Source organism: Cyprinus carpio, chromosome B16 (genome assembly GCF_018340385.1).
Source record: "Cyprinus carpio isolate SPL01 chromosome B16, ASM1834038v1, whole genome shotgun sequence".
Taxonomy (NCBI): domain Eukaryota; kingdom Metazoa; phylum Chordata; class Actinopteri; order Cypriniformes; family Cyprinidae; genus Cyprinus; species Cyprinus carpio.
The window spans coordinates 609,103-624,614 of NC_056612.1; the positions used below are offsets into that span (position 1 = coordinate 609,103).

The 15,512-nt window shown below is 47.9% G+C and overlaps 1 protein-coding gene across 2 annotated transcripts in view; it reads left to right on the forward strand.

Annotated features, from left to right (window-relative positions):
* Positions 1–14,485, forward strand: part of cdkal1 (CDK5 regulatory subunit associated protein 1-like 1) — a 247,966-nt gene extending 233,481 nt beyond the window's left edge. For both annotated transcript variants that reach the window (XM_042740258.1, XM_042740257.1), the window contains exon 15: positions 13,857–14,485. In XM_042740258.1, coding sequence (XP_042596192.1) covers positions 13,857–14,018 — 162 coding nt within the window. In that variant the 3' untranslated portion in view covers positions 14,019–14,485. The remainder of the gene's footprint in view (positions 1–13,856) is intronic.
* Positions 14,486–15,512: the final 1,027 nt, after the last annotated feature.

The window sequence follows — 15,512 nt, forward strand, 5'->3', positions numbered from 1 at the left end:
TATTGGACTGAGAGTTTGTGACTTGAGGAATCTTGTGGGAACTCTTGTGTGTTGTAGGGTGAGGATCTAGTTTAACTTACACTTGACCAATTTGATGTCAAATGAGGGAGCTAGACGACACTTAAGAACTGTATAATGAAGTCCAAGCCTTCATATAGAGCAGAAACTTCTAAATGAAGTGTGTCTGAGAGGGGAATGGTGTGAGCGAGAGCTTCTGTCACTCTAACTGGCTCCACACACGTTACTCTGTCATTGCCTGGAGCTCTTGAGTGTTAACTAGTGAACTCCGTCCCGTCTGAAGACAGCAGATCTTACAGAGCTCCTTCCATACCATTAGAGGCCTCCATAAAACTACAGTCCTGCTGATGAACAGAGGTACTGACTGGAAGACTTCAGCAGTCCTGAGAAGACCAATCCTTGTGCTTCTCACCCAGAGACGGCACACATCAAGAAAGAGTTGCTTCTTGCAGCTTGTTGTTTACATTCAGACAAATCTTTATTCTTTTTTTTTTTTTACTGAGTATTCTCTGTTAGACTGCTGGATGACCGTGATTACTTACCCCTCTCTCTCTGTCTCTCTCTCTCTCTCTCTCTCTCTCTCTCTCTCTCTCTGTCTCTCTCTCTCTCTCTCTCTCTCTCTCTCTCTCTCTGGTTTTATGGTCTGCCAGGGCAGCAGTAAAATCTGATGAGCTGTGAAATTAAAATGTGTATCACATTTTGAAGCATCATTTGATGTCCTCTGTGTGGACGAGTGTTTCTCTCCCCGATAGAAAAATAACACAGCAGTCACAGATTAGCACAGAATGACAAATAGAGAGCGTTAAAGCAGTCCGATCCCTGCTAGATCACTCATGGAGGACACACACACACCCTTCATTCACAACACACACGAGACACTTGTAATGATTGTTTCTTGTTAATGATATAGATATATATTCCCATTAAAAAAGTTTGGGCTCATTAAGAGGGTCAGATTCAATAAATTACATTGTAACATATTCACATAGTAAATAGCTTTTTAAATTGTTAGTATATTTCACAGTTCTTACTGTATTTTTTATCAAATAAGGGTTAGGTTTTCTTTCTTTTTTGGGCTTTTCTGACAAGAAGACAGGGTAGATCACAGTGTTTGCTAGCCTTTGGTTGTTTACGCTCATAGCACCTTCTGTCTAGTCCCGCCGCATCGGTAACAGCATGTACGGCGTTCAAGTCGACAAGCGATGAATGGTTGGATAGAAATGTGTAGTCTGACATGTTTCTTGTTCACTGCACGAGATTTTAGGAGTCAAAATCTGACAAAAAATTGTGTAGTCTGAACCGGGACTAGGTCATTATTCACAGAAAATCTTCCCGTCTGTGTCAGTTCTCAAATCTAGTTCATATGTACACATATAACACAAATGAGACAGACCAGAGACGACGATGTCTGCTACCATTAATGATAAACATGATGCTGAAAGTTTTTAGGCAATATATCTTTTTCATTCTTTATTGGATTTTCATGGTTGTTCATTGAAAATAAAGTCCAAAAAGCCTCCCAGAAACTCTTGTGGAAACCTGCTGGAGCTTCTCAAGTGTTTCCGGTTCTGTAAATGCATTGTGACACGTTCTTTTCCAGTGCCCACAGTCATTTTATTCCATTTTCACTTGCTTGTCAAAAGCTCTCATTGCTTTAAAGAGAGCAGACGCCTGCTGCCACAGACACATCATCATCAGGAAGCGAGCAGATGAATGCAGCTCTGACTGCTGGTTTATGGAGCTGTGACTGCAGTGAGGCGTGTGCTTGTGTCTTCACTCGCTGATCCCAGACCTGCTCAGGAGAGGAGAAACTCTGGAGCTGCTCTCAGATCTCAGAACGTTTCCACAGCGACGCTGTTCTGAGTCTTCTGATGACACGCTGAAGTCAAGGTCCTCATTAACTTCTCAAGCTGTGTGACTGTCCTTCAGTGGAGCACAGAAGAAAGTCACTGTGTGTGTGTGTGTGTGTGTGTGTGTGTGTGTGTGTGTGTGTGTTTGTGGAGCCGTCTGTGATGATGTGCTGTGACTGTGCTGATGATGCGGAGCGCTGCAGATCTGGGACTTTCTTCTGATTGTCTGTGTCTGTGTGAGAGGATCTTAGATGTTTCTGTGTTTGTTTGTGCTTATTAGGGGCTAATTACAATTGCTAGTGTTTACTGATGTTAATTGATGGGTCAGGAAGGACTAATTGGAAGATTCCCCAGAGAGAGTGTGTGAATAAGTTTATGAGATGATTAGGTCTTATAACACAAGCGTGTGTATTCAGTGCCGCATGACTGAAACGGCTTTAGACACTGGAGAGAAACCATGAGAGAGAGGTCAGTGCTGAATGACACTGCTGTGTGTGTGTGTGTGTGTGTGTGTGTGTGTGTGTGTGTTTTCTTAGTTAGCGATTGCTGGACTTTTGCATCATCTGGAGAGCCGTTGGCCAGATATTCCCTGCCAAACCTGACTGTTTGTGATGGATGTGGACACGTCCTCTGTCTCTCTTCACCTGTCTTGTCCAACACACATCACATTTAGAAGAGTGAAGGAGAAACATGACGTGATGGTAGTGTAAGCTGTTTTGAGCTGATGTGATGTTATTCACCATCTTCTGAGTGACTTCAGCCATTTTCTCAAAGCACATATTTCTGCAGATGTTTGTTATGCGGTCATGTGCGAGCGACAGCAGCTGTATTTATGTCTGATGTGAGCGGGTCAGTCAGTGTTGTGATGCAAATGTGCTTTTAGAAGGGCTTTAGGTGACCTCTGCTTTCAGCCTCTGCAGTAAGTTTACGTCTGAAATCTAGAAATACAGGGAAAGTACGTTTTTTTTGATACATTTCAGTCAGGTTTTATGTCTAAATACAGTGCAGAGTCTGCTCTTTTAAAAGAGAATAATTATTCATTGTTTGCTGTTGACTCAGGAAAGTGTGCTGTTCGCATTCTCCTCAAAGTTACGGCAGCATTTGATACAACTAAAATTCTTCTGAGCATTTGAGGCAGTGGGTAGGGATCTGAGGAAATGCCCTCAAATGGTTTTCTTCTTCTTTAAAGGACCAAAGTTTTGTAGTCTGGTTAGGAAATTATATCTCAGATTCTGCAGCCTGTGTTTGTGGGGTTCCTCAGGGGTCAGTTCTGGGGCCCATTTTGTTTTCTTTTTATGTTACCACTCGCACTTATTTGTTGAAAATAAAAGATTGCTTGTCATTGTTATGCAGACAACATGCAACTATCTTCCTAGTTGGCTCAAAAATTTTAAATTCTGTCATTAATTACTCATCCTCATGTTGTTCCAAACCTGTAAGACCTTCTTTCATCTTCGGAACATAAATCAACAATGTTTGTTTTCTTTGTGCACACGAAGTATTTTGGGTGAACTATCATTTTAATTGATAATCTAGGCCATCTTGTCTGTAATGTACACAAGCAGGCAAAGAATCTGGGAGTAATCTTTGATTCGGAGGTTAAATTTGATAAGTATGTAAATTCAGTGGTGAATGCCAGTTTATTTCATGTAAGGTGTATTGCAAAAATAAAATCTTTCTTGCTTTTTAATGATTTGAAGCAGGTAATACAGGCTTTTAAGTTGTCAAGGTTGTATTTGTATCTGGGGAGTCCTCTTGTTCTGATGAATCATGGTCAGCTTCCACAAAATGCAATAACTAGACTTTTAACTGGGACTATGAAGCAGGTCAGGGTTTCCCCAGCGCTAACCTCGTTGCATTGACTCCCAGTTAACTTTAAAGTGTAGTCTAGGGTTTTAATGTTTGTTGTTAAGGCCTTGGATGGCCTAGCTCCCGAATATATTTTGTATCTTCTTCAGGTTTATCAGACAACAAGGCCACTGAGGTCATTTCAAACATTATATAACCTGCCTTTGGATGTTAGATATTAGATGCTGTACTACGTTTGGACATTTTTAATCACGTTTTAGGGCGCATTTACTTGCCCAGGCATATGGTTGAGCTAGTAGTTAATTGTACCTTCACTTACTATTGTTTGGTGTTGTAAATTATATTTTTCTTGGGTGTTTTATATTTATTGGGTTTTAGTTATTTAAGCTGTTGAATTGTTATTTTAATGGAAAGCACTTTGGTCAACTCTAGTTGTTTTCAAATGTGCTATACAAACAAACTAACAAACAAACCTTTTATGTATTTTTTATTTTATTTAATAATTTTAATTATTTATTAAATGTCTTGTCTAAGAGTTATTCACATAAGTTGTGAGAGGGCTGGCATTGACTGACGGTGTTTGCGGCCGGCTTGTGTAAGTACTTCTGCCACACCAAACCAGATCAGAGGAGAGGACAGGTGAAAGTGCTTTTGTACAGTTAGACGCTTATTATCGGTATGGACCTAAATTAATAGGCCGAAAAAGAGAAAACAAAATAGAGATGGGATTTAATTAATGAATTAATTTATCATTATTATTTTTTACTTTTGAAATTTCTGTTGACAACACAGTATCATTATTGTGATTTTGCCTGCTTACAATGATAATGTAGTGAAAATCACTACATTATCATAAACAATTGAGTTGTTAGTGTATGTGCTCTGATGCTGATGGGCTACACGTGTTCTAGCGCAGTTCACAGCTTGACGAATGTCAAAGCAGTCATCTTCATTTTCAGCTCTGCTTCAGCGCAGAAGCCAGAAGCTTTTTTCACTCCAGCATAACCCCGTGTTTGGATGTTGGCGATGTTTATTTGGGTTTGTCTGTTTCACCCCTGCGGTGAAGTGTCTGAGAGAGACGGATCACAGGCTGTGGTGTGTGTGGATTATCACCTCCGCCGGCGGGAGATGGTTCAGGCGTCTGGAGGCCCAGCGTCCGTGTCCTTGAGCCTCTCACCTCCTCTGTCTGAGCCGCCACAGTCTATCGACAGACGCTCATGTGATTTGTGTGTGTGTGAATGACGCAGACATGGATCAATGCGGTGTCTGGACGCGGCACACACTAGCGGTCACTCTAACTGACATTCATCAGAAGAGGAGAAAGAGCAAGAGAAAAAAGGAAAAGATAGTGGCAGATAAAGAGAGTAATGGAAAGAAAATGAAACTCATTCGCTCAATCTAAGCTAGACTGTCTAGTAATGATTTTATCTTTTAGTCCTGTGCTTCTCAACTGGTTTTACTTTTTGTTACACAAGAAATCAAGTGCATTGCAAAAAATATGGCAACTTACTTTTTCACTTAGTTATTTTTACTTAGTTTTTTGTTGTTTCTTTTGTTTGTTTTGTCTGAGACTTGTTTTCCCTTGTTTTCTAAGCATCAAAAGTATGTTTGTCTATTTTTTTTTTAAGTTAAAAAGTCCTTAAATCAAGGTTTACTTCAGAAGCAGGACTACACAATATATCAAGACTTGATTTCAGGCAAATTGTCTTTAGTATAGGTATGTTTTGTCTAAAGTATTTATTATTATTATTATTATTATTATTATTTTATAAATCTTGTTTTATAGACTTTTAATATATTTACCATACAATTAAACAGAATTTTTCAGGGAGAATAATATATTTTGGAGTTTGGCTACCAAACAAAGTACCAGCAATTATTATTTTATATAAAAGTAAAACAGAAATGTCTTCAAATTAAATATAGAAATGTATAACCATGGCAAAAAAAATAAATTAAAATAATAACATGCAATATGTTTAACATGGCTTGGGTTTAACAGGATGCAATTTGAATAAAATTTTGTTTGTAAATTTCTCTTGAATTTTGCAACTGGCTAAAGTCTATTTATAGTCTATTTATACATGATTGTATGGTTAGTGTCATGTTACTATTTGTAGTTAGCAGTGTTTTTCCTTGCTGTCTGTCACCCTCAGACCTGAGACCTTCAGATTTAAAGTTCACAGAGGTGAGAAAACACAACAGTCTGTCATTTAGTAGACATACCAGTATATGATTTAAACATGAAGGTCTGTTTTGTGAATCCAAATATAGAAATATATCCACCACGAGGTGCCAGTCAAAAATATAAACATGAGGAATGGTTTAACCCTTTGGTTTAAGTCCTAATGGTTTGATCCGTCCAATTGTTATTTTCAGGTTTTAACCAGGCACTAGTCAGTGCCAGGCTGGACGATCAGCATCCCATCATTTACATTTATTATACATTTACATTTATGCATTTAGCAGACGCTTTTATCCAAAGCGACTTACAGTTCATTCAGGCTAACATGTTCCCTGGGAATCGAACCCACAACCTTTTGTGCTGCTAACACAATGCTCTACCACTGAGCCACAGGAACACTCTGTAACCATCAGCCCCTGCTCCTCTATTACAGTAAACAGGGTTCTGAAATACAGTCTCTCTTAGCTATGAGCAGATTATTTGATGAAAGAGCAAGAAGCCGAGGATTTGAGGAAGGATTTCTTTGCATGGCTTATAATATATGTAACATCAGCAGATAACCGGAGCTCACATCTCCATTGCTAAAGAGATATTATCCAGTAACACTGCACCCGCCTTCATCACAGGCTTCCTACCTGGGATGAGATGGGTGGCAAGTAATTGCATTGATATCCGCTGAGGGAAGGCAAGCAGTACAAAGGAATTCCCCACATGGCTGAAAGTTTTAATACGCTCCAACTGCTTCCTCTGCGCTCTCCTGTAGTGCAGTCAGAGACTCCGAGGTGTTTAACATTACTCAAGTCTAACCTCATGTCGACTTCAGACATTCTCTAGAGCAGAACGTCCCTTGGATTATATTATTCATCACTGGAGTCCCCCAGGGTTCTGTTCTAGGCCCGCTCAAGTGGGAATACAGACACACACACACACACTACCAAGAGAAGCATTTCACACTGAGTCAGATTTTTCACTGCTTTTCTTCTGAGGATAGTCATAGCAAAACGGTTGACTTGTTCATATTTGTCTTTGAATGGGAGATGTCCAGTACAATAGGAGATTGAATAACAATTCTGGTTTTGTAGAAGGGGTGCTTTCAGAATCTCTGGCTGTGGATTGTGTGCTTTCAAAGAGCTTAGTTGTAGCTGTAGGAGCAGGAGTTGTGGGATACGATCTCAGAGGTGAGGTGCTGATTGAATGAGGCTCAGTGAGTCATGGAGGGCATCTGTGGGTGGAGGTTCAGCTACATGATCCACTCTGTGAAGCACAATGATGGCGTTTTCCATTCACATTCAGATGCACTCGGCAGAGGAAGATACCATCTGGAAATCACACCTGTGACCTGATTCACACTGAGACACACAGATGCCATTAAAAGGGCCACCATACCTCCCACTCCGCCCTGAATAAGCAGCGTTGCCAACTTGTCACCCACACTCATGGTTAACGCTCAGATCACCCTGTGATATCCTTACAGCAGTCAAGGCTTCATGTGAGAAGTACAGTCTCCCAGGAGAGCGTTACACTCTTTCTTTTGGTGTTCCGCTGTCAGTACTGATTTTATTTTACACTTTATTACCAATAAAATGGTAACTACCACTTACTATAGGGTTTGGTTCAAGATTAGTTGCATCTAGTTATGCATAATTTGCTACATACAGTCTTCTCTAGTTTTAGGTGGCAGGTTGTTGGCTAGAAGAAGCTTCAGAGGGAACAAGACCTAACTGAGACACAGCATACCCCTGCTTTCTAATGTTGAGATGTTTTTGTTATGACTGATTATTCTCAGCAATGGTGTTTAATGACCCAAAGATGCCTAAGTTTTGCCATAGTTTGCCAAAGTTTGCCACCTTCCTAAAACACCTAAAACACCTTCCAGAAAGGCAATGGATGGTGAGCTCAAAGAGCACATCTGCATTACAAGCAGCTGGCTGTTCCCACTATGACAGCCTGAAATATTGAAATCATGAAATGCCCATTCTGTCACGACACGCACACAAACAGGTAGATCCAATTGCAGTATGTTTTATTAGGATAATCCAAATCTCATGGTCAGCCAGGCAAAGGTCACAATCCAGGTAAGCAGTCCAGAAACAAGAAACATACACAACATCCGAGAACCACGACAAACCCAGGGTGACATTCAACAAGGACTCCGTGACAATGACAGAACAACCGGGGTATTTATACACAAGGAAATGACAATGCTAACGGGGAATTGGCTGAGTGCAATGATTGATAACCACGGACAGCTGAGTGCAATGAGCAGTGATGAAATAGACAAGACTATGGGAAATGCAGTTCTAAAGTGGAGTGACGATAAGGGGAAGTGAGACCTCTAGTGGCCACCCAGGGAGACACAGAACAGACACCGTGACACTACCCCCCCTCTAAGGAGCAGCTTCCAGATGCTCCTCAGAACAAAATAACCAAAAAAACAAAGAGACCAGGAGGGAGGTGGACTGGTGGAGGCAGAACAGGGGGAGGGATGGCGGGCCAGGCCAGTGTAGGGGAACTGGGACCGGCAGTGATGGCTCCCCTGGTAGCCCAGGTGGCTCGGTCAGATCAGGGGGCCATGGTGGACTCGAAAGTTCAGGGGACCACGAGGGGCCAGGCAGTTCAGGTGGCCACGGTGGACCCGAAAGTTCAGGGGACCACGAGGGGCCAGGCAGTTCAGGTGGCCACGGTGGATCAGTCCATTCTCGTTGTGCAGACGGCCAGGGAGGAATTCGCCATTTGAGTGGCCCGAACGGAACCTGCCAATCGGGGAGCCAGTAAGGAGCAGGCTGTGGCGATGGCCAGGTCACGGCATTGGGAACGGCATCGGGAACGGCCTCAGACAAGGGCACCGCCTCGGGAACGGCCTTGGACACGGGTATCGCCTCCGGAACCATCTCGGGCCCCGCATCGGCCTCCGGAACAGCATCGGGCACCGCCTCGGGAATGGCCTCAGGAACGGCATCGGACAAGGACACCGCCTCGGGAACGACCTCGGCATCGGGCACCGCCTCGGGAACGGTCTCAGGAACGGCCTCAGGAATGGCCTCAGGAACGGCATTGGACAAGGACCCCGCCTCGGGAACGGCCTCGGCATCGGGCACCGCCTCGGGAACGGTCTCAGGAACGGCCTCAGGAACGGCATTGGACAAGGACACCGCCTCGGGAACGGCCTCGGGCACGGCCTCGGGCACGACCTCGGGCTCCGCCTCGGGAACAGCTTCGGCCTCGACATCGGACAAGGACACCGCCTCGGGAACGACCTCGGCATCGGGCACCGCCTCGGGAACGGTCTCAGGAACGGCCTCAGGAATGGCCTCAGGAACGGCATTGGACAAGGGCCCCCGCCTCGGGAACGACCTCGGCATCGGGCACCGCCTCGGGAATGGCCTCAGGAACGGCATCGGACAAGGACACCGCCTCGGGAACGGTCTCGGGAACGGCCTCAGGAATGGCCTCAGGAACGGGGAACGGTCTCGACCCCGCCTCGGGAACGACCTCGGCATCGGGCACCGCCTCGGGAATGGCATCGGACAAGGACACCGCCTCGGGAACGACCTCGGCATCAGGCACCGCCTCGGGAATGGCCTCAGGAACGGCATCGGACAAGGACACCGCCTCGGGAACGACCTCGGCATCGGGCACCGCCTCGGGAATGGTCTCGGCATCGGGCACCGCCTCGGGAATGGCCTCGGGAACGGCCTTTGGCGAGGACACCGCCTCGGGAACGACCTCGGCCTGCGCATCGGGCACCGCCTCGGCCTCCGGAACAGCATCGGGCACCGCTTCGGCATCGGGCACAGCCTCGGGCACCGCCTCGACCTGTGGAACAGCATCGGTCACCGCCTCGGCATCGGGCACAGCCTCGGCATTGGGCACAGCCTCGGTATCGGAAACAACATCGGGCACCGCCTCGGCATCGGGAACAACGTCGGGCACCGCCTCGACCTCCGCCTCGGTCCTCGGTCATCGGGGCATTACATCGGGAACCGTCTCTGGCACCGTCTCTGGCACCGCATCGGGCACCGCCTCGGCATCGGGCACCGCATCGGGCACCGCCTCGGCAACGGGCACCGCCTCGGCATCGGGCACCGCCTCGGGCACCGCCTCGGCATCGGGCACCGCCTCGGGCACCGCCTCGGCATCGGACATTGCATCGGGAACCGCCTCGGCCACCGCATCGGGCACCGCCTCATCGGGCACCGCCTCGGCCACCGCATCGGGCACCGCCTCGGCATCGGGCACCGCCTCGGCATCGGGCACCGCCCGCCTCGGCATCGGGCACCGCCTCGGCATCGGGCACCGCCTCGGCATCATCGGGCACCGCCTCGGCATCGGGCACCGCATCGGGAACCGCCTCGGCATCGGGCACCGCATCGGGCACCGCCTCGGCATCGGGAACCGCCTCGGCAGTGGACATTGCATCGGGCACCGCCTCGGCATCGGGCACCGCCTCGGCCTCGGGCACCGCCTCGGCATCGGACATTGCATCGGGAACCGCCTCGGGCACCGCCTCGGCATCGGGCACCGCCTCGGGCACCGCCTCGGCAACGGGCACCGCCTCGGGCACCGCCTCGGCATCGGGCACCGCCTCGGCATCGGACATAGCATCGGGAACCGCCTCGGCCTCGGGCACCGCCTCGGCCACCGCATCGGGCACCGCCTCGGCATCGGGCACCGCATCGGGCACCGCCTCGGCATCGGCCCACCGCATCGGGCACCGCCTCGGCATCGGGCACCGCCTCGGCATCGGGCACCGCCTCGGCCTCGGGCACCGCCTCGGGCACCGCCTCGGCATCGGGGACCGCCTCGGGCACCGCCTCGGCATCGGGGACCGCCTCGGCACCGCCTCGGCATCGGGGACCGCCTCGGCATCGGACATTGCATCGGGAACCGAACCGCCTCGGGCACCGCCCTCGGCATCGGGGACCGCCTCGGCAACGGGCACCGCCTCGGCAACGGGCACCGCCTCGGCAACGGGCATTGCATCGGGAACCGCCTCGGGCACCGCCTCGGCATCGGGCACCGCCTCGGTATCGGGAACAACATCGGGCACCGCCTCGGCATCGGGAACCGCCTCGGGCACCGCCTCGGCATCGGGCACCGCCTCGGTATCGGGAACAACATCGGGCACCTCCGGAACAGCCTCGGTCTCGGGCATTACATCGGGCACCGCCTCGGCATCGGGCACCGCCTCGGCATCGGGCACCGCCTCGGGCACCGCCCTGGCATCGGGGACCGCCTCGGGCACCGCCCTGGCATCGGGCACCGCCTCGGCATCGGGCATAGCATCGGGAACCGCTTCTGTCTCGGCCACCTTCTCGGCCTCGGGCATTGCATCGGGAACCGCCTCGGGCTCGGCATCGGGCACCGCCTCGGGAACGGCCTCGGCATCGGGCACCGCCTCGGGAACCTTGGACACCTCCATCTGGACGACCGCGGCCTGCTCGGGAACGTCCTCCTGGACGGCAGCGGCCTGCTCGGGAACGTCCTCCTGGACGGCAGCGGCCTGCTCGGGAACGTCCTCCTGGACGGCAGCGGCCTGCTCGGGAACGTCCTCCTGGACGGCAGCGGCCTGCTCGGGAACGTCCTCCGGGCTTTGAGGAACGGCTGACGCCTGTCTCCTCCTCCTGCGGCCTCTATGATGACGTGCCGGTGGCTCCTTGACGGAAGACTCAGGCGTTGAGTCAACCATCTTGTCTGCCAACACAGGTGTAGATTCGACCCTCCTGTGCAGTGGTGCTGGGCTGGTGGTCATCTCGTGCTGTGGTGCTGGGCTGGCGGCCATCTTGTGCTGTGGCGCTGGGCTGGCGGCCATCTTGTGCTGTGGTGCTGAACTGGCGGCCATCCTGTGCTGTGGCGCCGGGCTGGCGGCCATCTTGTGCTGTGGCGCTGGGTTGGTGGCCATCTTGTGCTGTGGCGCTGGGCTGGCGGCCCTCTTCTCTGGAGACACAGGTGTGGTCGAAGTATCCCATTGAGCACGATGGCACAGGTAATGGGGTAAACCCCCAAAAGTCTAGGATCTCCAGCCCCTTCATCTCCCATTGAGGTAAAGGGTCATCCAGACAGTTGTTAAAAAAGTCCTTCAGTGCTGCATCGTTATAACCCATCCCGACCGCCATGGTCCAAAACAATTGCGCCAGGCCACCCACCTCACTCCCCCTTTGACGAAGGGTGGTTAAGTTCCGGAATCTCCCCCTCCGTTCCTCCATGGTGGCTGGGGAACCGATTCGAAATCCCACACCGCTGGATCTAGGCATGACGGAGTCCTTCTGTCACGACACGCACACAAACAGGTAGATCCAATTGCAGTATGTTTTATTAGGATAATCCAAATCTCATGGTCAGCCAGGCAAAGGTCACAATCCAGGTAAGCAGTCCCAGAAACAAGAAACATACACAACATCCGAGAACCTCGACAAACCAGGGTGACATTCAACAAGGACTCCGTGACAATGACAGAACAACCGGGGTATTTATACACAAGGAAATGACAATGCTAACGGGGAATTGGCTGAGTGCAATGATTGATAACCACGGACAGCTGAGTGCAATGAGCAGTGATGAAACAGACAAGACTATGGGAAATGCAGTTCTAAAGTGGAGTGACGATAAGGGGAAGTGAGACCTCTAGTGGCCACCCAGGGAGACACAGAACAGACACCGTGACACATTCAGATTGAGGCTCGATATTTAATCGCGAGGGTACAGAAATGAAGAAATTATTGGGTCAGCCGTCAGGCCTGTCCTGATGGGAGCCATCGGCCCATTACTGTGTCCATTATGGATGAACCTTTAATGTGCCAACACATTAGAGAGGACACGACTTCCAATTACAACCATTTTACCCTTTGAGTCCCTGATGTGCAAGTCGTGCTTAAATCTCCGGCCGTTTCAGAGCGTAACTGCCCTCTATCAGCGTCCTGTCAGGGTGATGTTGATGGATGACATCTGGACTGCACCGCACACATTCACACACACTTTCCATCCCTGTGTTCTTGTGCTCCAGTGATTGTGATGATTTAATATTTTTTAATGCAGGAAACCATAAATTCTTTAATCAGTTCCTCTGTTGTTGTCACAGTAATGAGGAATAATCATTCTCTTTTGAGTTGCGATTAGAGCAGGTGATGATGATTTCAGTTTTTAATGGCGTTTCGTTTCTGTTGAACTGCCTGTGATTGTCGCTGAGCACAGGTGCTGCTTTCAGCGGTGGAAGAAAGACACATGAAAGTAGAGAATAAAGCTATTGAATCCTTGTTTGCATGAACACAGACCCAGAGACGAGCTTTAACATGCAAAACGCAGTATGAATCGTCTGAGTCACTAACACAACGGTCACTTGTACAGTCATAGAGATTTCACTCCTATCACTGTTTTGCTCTATCTGCCTGCTATTAATTTTCTTTTTTACCTTTATTTCTAATTAGTTTAATTTACAAGATTAACAATGAATATAGAACAATTTTAAAAGGAAGAGATAAGATCAATCACATTTAACACATACATATCAAACATATGCTACAGCGTGTACAGTTGTATACTTATACATATCAACACATATACACAAATATAAATAAACATAACACATATGCACACACATATCTGTACATACATCCACATACATACAGTTTGTACCATCCCCCCAGTTAAAGAGAAGAGAGAAAAAAAAGAGAGAGAGAGAGAGAAAAGAGAGAGAGAGAGAGAGAGAAAAAAAACTAAGCATTAGTTCAAAGGTTAACTAATGCTATAGCAATAGATTTTTGTTTTTTCTCTATAAATCGACCACTTTTCCCAGTCCATTTTAAAAGCATTTTTTTCCACCTTTAAAGTAACAGGATTTTCTCAAATATCCCAAACCAGTTTACAATTCAAAGTAATATTTTTAAGCCAATTCCTAGTTATAGTCTTTTCACAAGCCACAAGAAGAATTCTACATAAATACTGGTTGCTTTTAGGTACTAGGTGCTATTTCTTTTAAATTCTGGTTTCTTCCACAGGAGCTGAAGGCGACCCATCAGAACGGCGCCTGTGCCTCGGGGGCTTCCTCTGCGCTCGTGGGACGGTCCTGGAGGTTTGACGGTGATGGACTCAAGCTGCTGTCACTGGGACTCGCTCTGGCTGCTGTGATCGTGGCTCTTGTGATTGACAAGCTCCACTGACGCCGTAAATTCAACTCAACGTGTCGGCCTTATAGAGTGAGCAGCGACCCGAGGACTTAAACCAGTGCTCAGATATAACGTCTTGTGTTTTAAGGTCAAATTAATGTAAATGAGGCTGTATAGTTTGGGACATTTAGTTTTTAACTGCTAATTAAAGACTGTTTAAATTTTAAAGGCTGAAACCTATTTTGCTTTCTAGTGACACCATCCATTGTGACATTTTAGAAAAGCTTTCTTTTTTTGTCAAGCCCTTTTTTTTTTTGATTGTTTGTAGAAATGGAAGCCTCTTTGCCTATGAACGAGGACAGCTTGAATGCGTCTTTGGTTTTCTGTTCATTTTCAATCCCAGCAGTCATTCATTCTCAGGCCAGGTGTCTCACTGTTGGCTTTGGGCTAAGAGCAACAGACTCTTCCCGTCTTTGTTCCCAGCATAAAGCACGTCTAATAAATGAGACTCCACACTCTCAGCTCTGTCTCCCGGGTTGTATTTCTGGAATGTTTTCTCAGGGTTTTTGGCATGAGGAGGTCAGACACTGTTTTACTCTCTTGTCAAGCTACAGTGTGTTTTTGACCTCAGTCAGAATACTGTGTGTGTTATCATCAGTGTTCTTATATTGCCAGATTAATTGAAAATAAAATACTGTTGTTGAGAGGATGAAGTTTATATAGACGCCATGTATAATTTGTGCTCAGATATTATGGGAATACAGTGCAGTAACTGTAAACATTATGCCAAACCCTCGTAAGCAAGCCTACATACTGCTATGTTCATTCATTTGTCTTGTTGCCCTCAAACTGCACTAATGCCTGCATGTCTTTATGGTCCAGTGTACAATGTATAGACGCATGCTGTTTGCCACAGGAGTAGTCTTGTTTTGTGTTGTTTATGTGTTCTTCAAACATTTCTTCAACAGAGGCTTTGTCAGAACATCTCAAATGAGCTCGTAGCTCTCCAGCGGTCCGTTCCTGTCCCAGTGTGTCGCTGCTGAACTCCCCCACGCTGCCGTCGTACCGGCTGTGGCTTCTGCTGAGCGATCCGTGTGGGCGGTTTGGAGTCAGATCGGTCTACACGAGTGTGTGTGCAATGAAGAGACACGCGTAACCTTAAGCAAGCGGAGATCCCTGGGCGCGTGTGCAGGGCCGGCTGAAGCCTTAGCGGAGCTGACGCCGGTCCGCTGGGATGTAGTCAACGCTCTCCCAGCATCCCTGGAGGATCCTCTGCCTCCTCAGAGAACGTGAACAGCGCAGATGAGAAGAGACCGCGGTGACCTCCACACCGTGGAAATGTCAGCGCGGAGATGCTTTCCTCAGGGACTCTGGATTGTTTAGAGATGCTAGAAATCAACTCTTCTCCCATTTGTTCTCGTTTCTTGTAATTTAGTCAGTAAGGAATGAACATTCACTCCACTGTCTGTCTTAATGCATATTTTGTTTGCTGGGTGCACATGGTATGATTTTGGACATGATTTGACCATCTGAGGCTGATTTTCCTCT